Below are 5392 nucleotides of genomic sequence, written 5' to 3'. Positions count from 1 at the left end.
GGTGAATTATTATCAAACAGCATTTCTTTCAAATAGCAAAAGCTTTCTTCTCTCAGCATATTTACCTCTGTATGTCTAAGGTTAAGCCAATGTAGTAGAGTCCAGTAATATAGGAACAGGCTTTGGTATAGTCAAATGCAAAGTTAGTTCTTGAATTTTTTCAGAGATCCTTTCACAAAGGATGCATTACAGAAATGTAATTGCAGCGTTGTGCTAAAACTTGGAATCACAGTATTTGTATTGTGAAATAGAGAAGTTTATTTGTTAGTCATTTGTGTAGAGATATCAGTAAGGTTTTTGGTTGCCTCATTAGTAAATGGCTTCTTGCACGTGAGCAGGTGATTATGAAAATTTCTGTCACTCATAATAGCAATTAAACTTGTAAGTAACAGCATTGTTAAAAGTTGTGTGCTCTAGACATGAATTTTCTTCCATCTGTAGTGGTACAGGCTGAAGGTGTAGTGACACGTGCTGAAGCATGTTAGCAAAGCATTGCTGTTTGGATTGTGACCTTTTTCATGGGTTCATTTCCACTGACATGGATTGGGATGCTCTTTTGAGCAGCTCAGCTGGCAGACTTGAGATGGTTTTATTCTGTTAGGAGACCTGTGGTGAGCAGGTAGGAGCTATAGTCTTCATCGATCTGAGTTTCAGGTAAAAGATAATGAGTGTCCACAGCCTAAGTGCAAACGTGTTTGCTCCTTGCATCTTTATCATAGTGTAAGTACTATTTAGAGTTTGCATTGTTGGCATGGTATCCACAGACACCTGCAGTCAATTTGCACTAGGGCTGCTAACATCATTGGTTTTTAACAGAATTATCTAATGCTAAGGAACCAGAGGAGAGATGGAGGTAATGTCCAAGGTGTGGACAGGGCTAATGTGTGAGTGATTTCATAGAGAAGAAACTGCATTACTTCCTTTATTCTCAAACTCCTCTGACTGAAAGATTTGTGAGCCCCTGTGTAGTGCATCTTTTCAAATAATTCTCACTAGACTTTTATATTATCCGTGTGTGAGTTTTTTCTATACTTCTTAGTGTAAGCCTTGCACTGTGGTGTTACATCACCTTCATGATCTATTCTGCTCTTCTAAGAAGGAACTGATGATTTTCTCTCACCTAAGTTCTAGCTAGTAGTCAGGAAGTGGAGCAAGGGACTGAAGAGTCAGCAAAACTTGAAAGGGGTTAATTAGGAGGTAGCTGGTATGGAAGACCACTTGTCTCTATCATTTGTTATGATCTCATTGGTTCCATGTGCTTTTCTGTCTCTGTCTTGTTTTGTTATCATTTTATAGTCCTGTTTTAGGCCAGTCATGGAGGACAGCAGGTGACATCTTTTGCGTGCATCATCAGACTCACTGCTTGTACTCATAGAGGGCTAAATTTTGTTATGTGTGTTGAAGAGAATGATAGTACAGAAGCTGGATGGGGAGGAAGCTTGGATCTTCAGAGTTCTGATCGCAAATAAAAAAAAAGCGCTGCTCTTTTTAAGTTCCAAGCAAAATTACAAAGCTTGCAAATTGGAGCGTATTTTTTCCTTTTTTTTGTATTAATAAGCGAATTAAGTCATTAATACATAAGGCATTTATTTAGTAGCCTCACAAGGAATGGGGACAAGTAAAATTATGTAGTAAATGAACTAAGCATGCATTTTGGGTTTTGTGTAGGCTGTTTGAATGAAAAGCTTGAAGTTAAGAGTCTTGGGCACATGTTAATATCTGTGTTTTTACACAGAGTGTAAATGGAGTGGATTCAGAGTGCTAGTATGATGTGTCTGAGTTTAAATGCAAACTTCATTTGGATTACAGTGGAAAAAGAAGTTAAAACTGAGCGGGAATTAAGCACTCTTCTCTTTTTTCAGTCAAAGCGGTAGTGTCAAAACAGCCAGAAGATACCCATTTTCTATCTTTTCTGCTGGTTTTGTAATGTATTCCTAGACTAATTGTGGTGTTTTTTTTTTCTCTTATCTGTACACCATAAACTGTTATTTAGAGAGTGTTAAATGATAAGATATTGACATGGGATGTGGGCTTTTTTTATTATTTTACACAGACGAAGGGAAAAAGGACACAATCAAATTCGATGCTTTAGGTATGGCTCCGATGGAAGAAGAGTATTTCAGTGATTCAATGAAAGCCAAGCTACTGACTAATAGGGCAAAGATGAGATATGCTGATACATACAGACTGGAGTCGCATAATAAATTTCATGGTTATTTAGTGAGAGACAAAGCTCAAGCGATACTGACGGTATAGTATTTTCTTAAATTAATTGTCTGATTTTATTGCAAAAGTAGCTTGTCTTGCAAAGGTTAAAATAATGGAACGGTGTTAAGTTGCATAAGCTTAAACATACGCATAAGTCTTTGCAGACTTCGAGTTTTGGCACACGAATGTAATGTGAATGTGTTCTGTTGTGCAGAGTGCAGAAAGCCCTCTGCAATGTTACCACTCAGCGTGTGCTGTTAAGACGGAGCTGAAGCTTCTCAAACTCTTACCCATTTCTAAATCAATTGAGCAAGAGCACAGTTCAGAGTACCCTAATCTGCAAAATACCCAGTTATCCAAACATCCTGACCTTGAATTTGTGGAATTCTACTCCTTCAATTAGTTCTACTAATATCACATGACCTACATAAAATATACTTGGTGTCCTTGACAGTCTGACTGCCACATACAAAAATGAAGCAAAAATGAAGGAGACCCCAATCTGTTGGGACAATATGTAGCTGTTAGTGATACCTTAAATAGTTACAACCAACTCCTGTAATTCTGTGATCTGGAAGATGCCTTGGATATTTGGAACAGGTATTTGTAGCACTATTTTCCCATGAACTGAGCCCAAATGATGGAGAAGACACTCCTGTTTGTTAAATGGAGATTGGTTGGCCATGTTTGTCACTTTCAAAAAATAGGTAAAACATTTTAGAGTAAAAATAGCACAGCCTTTGCTGTTTGAGAGCCTTATCTATATTGACTATTCTACTCGTTAGCTCTTCTAATGTTCTGGTAATGGAAATAACTGTAAGTTTTTTTGCCAAAAACTGCCAGGATGAAAACTAAGATATTTCAAAATTGTTTTTGATGAAATAAACTTCAACAAGCCAAATATGATGGAGTTTCTAGTCCGCCCTTGTGTGCTTCAATCTCAGAAGAAATATTAAAGGCTGTGAAAGAATTGGACTTTGACCGTTACGAGTACATTGTATCAGTACTAATTGTGGAAAAGGCAGGTCAGCCAATAAATGTGAGCAAACATATTGTTCATAATACCTTTTGCAAATTGAAAATAATGTTTAGAACTGTATGTTATCTCCTAGGTGTTCATCCGCATTCATCAGCTGAACTAGTTTGAGGCGGTGATGAAGCGTTTGGGGTTTTTGTGGGTAGTATGCTGGGTGACAGTTTAAGGTACCGAACCCTGTGAAGGTTGTCGTCTTTGTGAGTTCAGTGACAGCGGTAAGCAGCCCAGCCTGCTCTTCGTGTTCGACCAGTTGTTTCCACTGTGTGCTGGGCCAGAACAATTGCATGACCGCACTGAATTTTCTTTTTCGTTTTCCAATGTACTTTGATCTCCACATTCTGCTCAAAATGCTGTGCAGCTGTAGTATGGTGACATGGAAAGGAACAGGATGGAAACTGTTTCAGCCGTAGCTGCCACCAAACGCGCTCCTGGGACTACAGATTAACATTAGTGATCCAAACTTGGCACACCCAAAAGTATTCTAGACTTTCCTGTGTTGTATGTAAATTTACATGTATTGCAAGCTCCCATTGGCATTCTGAACACGTTTAGGTATCTTGCTGAGTGTCGGGGAGCACTTCTATTTAGGAGCGTTCATCATCAGCTCTTAAAACCTGATGAAACCATACCTGTTTTTAGTGGGTGACGTGGAACAATGTTTGAAGGGTTGCCAGCTTCAGTAACGAAGCCGGTCTGTGAGGGACCTGCATCTACCTGTTCTCCTGGTGCTCTCGCAGTACGCTGCCTCTGAAGTTGTACTTTGACTGAGGAGCTGTAGGTTAAAATGGGTTACTGAAATGGTCCAAGTTAACTTTTTTCTGCTGAGGAATATGTTTATTTCCACATTTTTAGCTTTGAAAACAATTTTATCAAAAAAGCTGAGAGCTCAGTAAATGGTCACAAGTAGACTGGAGTAAGCTGGAGGCAGGGGTGTGGGAGACGTGACTTCTTAGTTGTGTGTGTTCCCAAAACTACTGTCTGTTCACGTTGCCTTTGAAGGGGTGCTGTTACAGTATGCTGGAGTACTAACGAGTGAACGTGGGAGAGAATGAGGTTTTGGTGTAGAGATTTTTTGGATCTGTTGAGGTGGGAGCCTTACTGTGAAGCAAGAACATGTATTTTAACGTTGAATAGGACTTGTCATTTTCACTGGAATTTTGCAGTTGTTACTACTTGTAACTCTTGTAATGCAATTATATCAGCATTTATATAATGTTGTGTGTTCTTTTAAAAAAATACATAAAGCCTGTGCTGTATATAGATTCAAATATAGCTTTTTCTTTTTTTTTCTTTTAGGTTGCCAGCAGATGGGTCTGGGATGTTCAGAGAGACACTTGGGTTTCAGCTAAATGTGAAACTGAAACATTTATTGCACTGGCATTGGTAGTGGCTTGTTATTACGAGTAATACTCTAAAACCCACAGTTAATTCTGTGCATCACCGTACTTGGTATATTTGAAAATTTTCAGAATGACATTATTTTAGTACTAATTTTTGTCCTAATGCTGTTGGCACATTGAAATTGGCATACAGTTGAGATAATTTTGCTTGTTTTTCTCTGGTAAAAAACAAAAACGGTTTTGAAATGTGTATGGTTGAGTACGTATGGGCTTCATCTGCTGCAACTCTCTGCTGTGGAAGTTGAAGCAGCTGGAGAAAGGCCAAACTTTGCAAAATTTTGAATGTTGCTTGTCTGTTGCACGCCTAGGGTTATTAACAGATGTTTACAATAAATTGCAGGTATCCCTATTATTAAAAGCATGCTATTTGTAAGCAAAGGCTATGTTCAGTTTTTTCCTAGTTGTATCTATGACAAAATGCCAGTCTGCGTAGAAACCTGGCTGGGAGTGAAAACGTGTTTTGCACTTAGAAATTTGTGTACATTTCCAGTCGTTTGCCTTGAATGAAGTGTGAGTTCAGTCACTGGCTTCCCTGGGCCTTAAACTCGCACTAAGTATCAGCGGTGTTCGGGCCGGTGGCTAAGTACTGAATTGGGCCGAGTTTGATCCTTTCAGCCGAGGGGCTGCTGGGGGCAACGGCGGGAGGACGATGGGGTCGGTGAGGGGGCTGTGGAGAACCGGTCCGTAACTGGCACAGACAGCAATGATTATATTTTGAAAAATAAGACTCTGGCGGATCGATGGGGTG

The 5392-nt window shown here is 39.3% G+C and overlaps 1 protein-coding gene across 1 annotated transcript; it reads left to right on the top strand.

Moving 5' to 3' along the window:
- Nucleotides 1–2053: 2053 nt before the first annotated feature.
- On the top strand, nucleotides 2054–4651 carry TCTE3 (t-complex-associated-testis-expressed 3; the record flags this gene model as incomplete). The annotated part of the gene is given in 3 exon segments (XM_009710102.1): nucleotides 2054–2250; nucleotides 3065–3247; nucleotides 4541–4651. Coding segments are annotated over 3 exon segments (491 nt in total), but the record flags the coding sequence as incomplete, so codon positions are not given.
- Between the last annotated feature and the right edge of the window lie 741 nt (nucleotides 4652–5392).

Source organism: Cariama cristata, unplaced genomic scaffold (genome assembly GCF_000690535.1).
Source record: "Cariama cristata isolate BGI_N322 unplaced genomic scaffold, ASM69053v1 Scaffold45511, whole genome shotgun sequence".
Taxonomy (NCBI): domain Eukaryota; kingdom Metazoa; phylum Chordata; class Aves; order Cariamiformes; family Cariamidae; genus Cariama; species Cariama cristata.
This window is presented reverse-complemented; position numbering and strand designations above follow the sequence as displayed.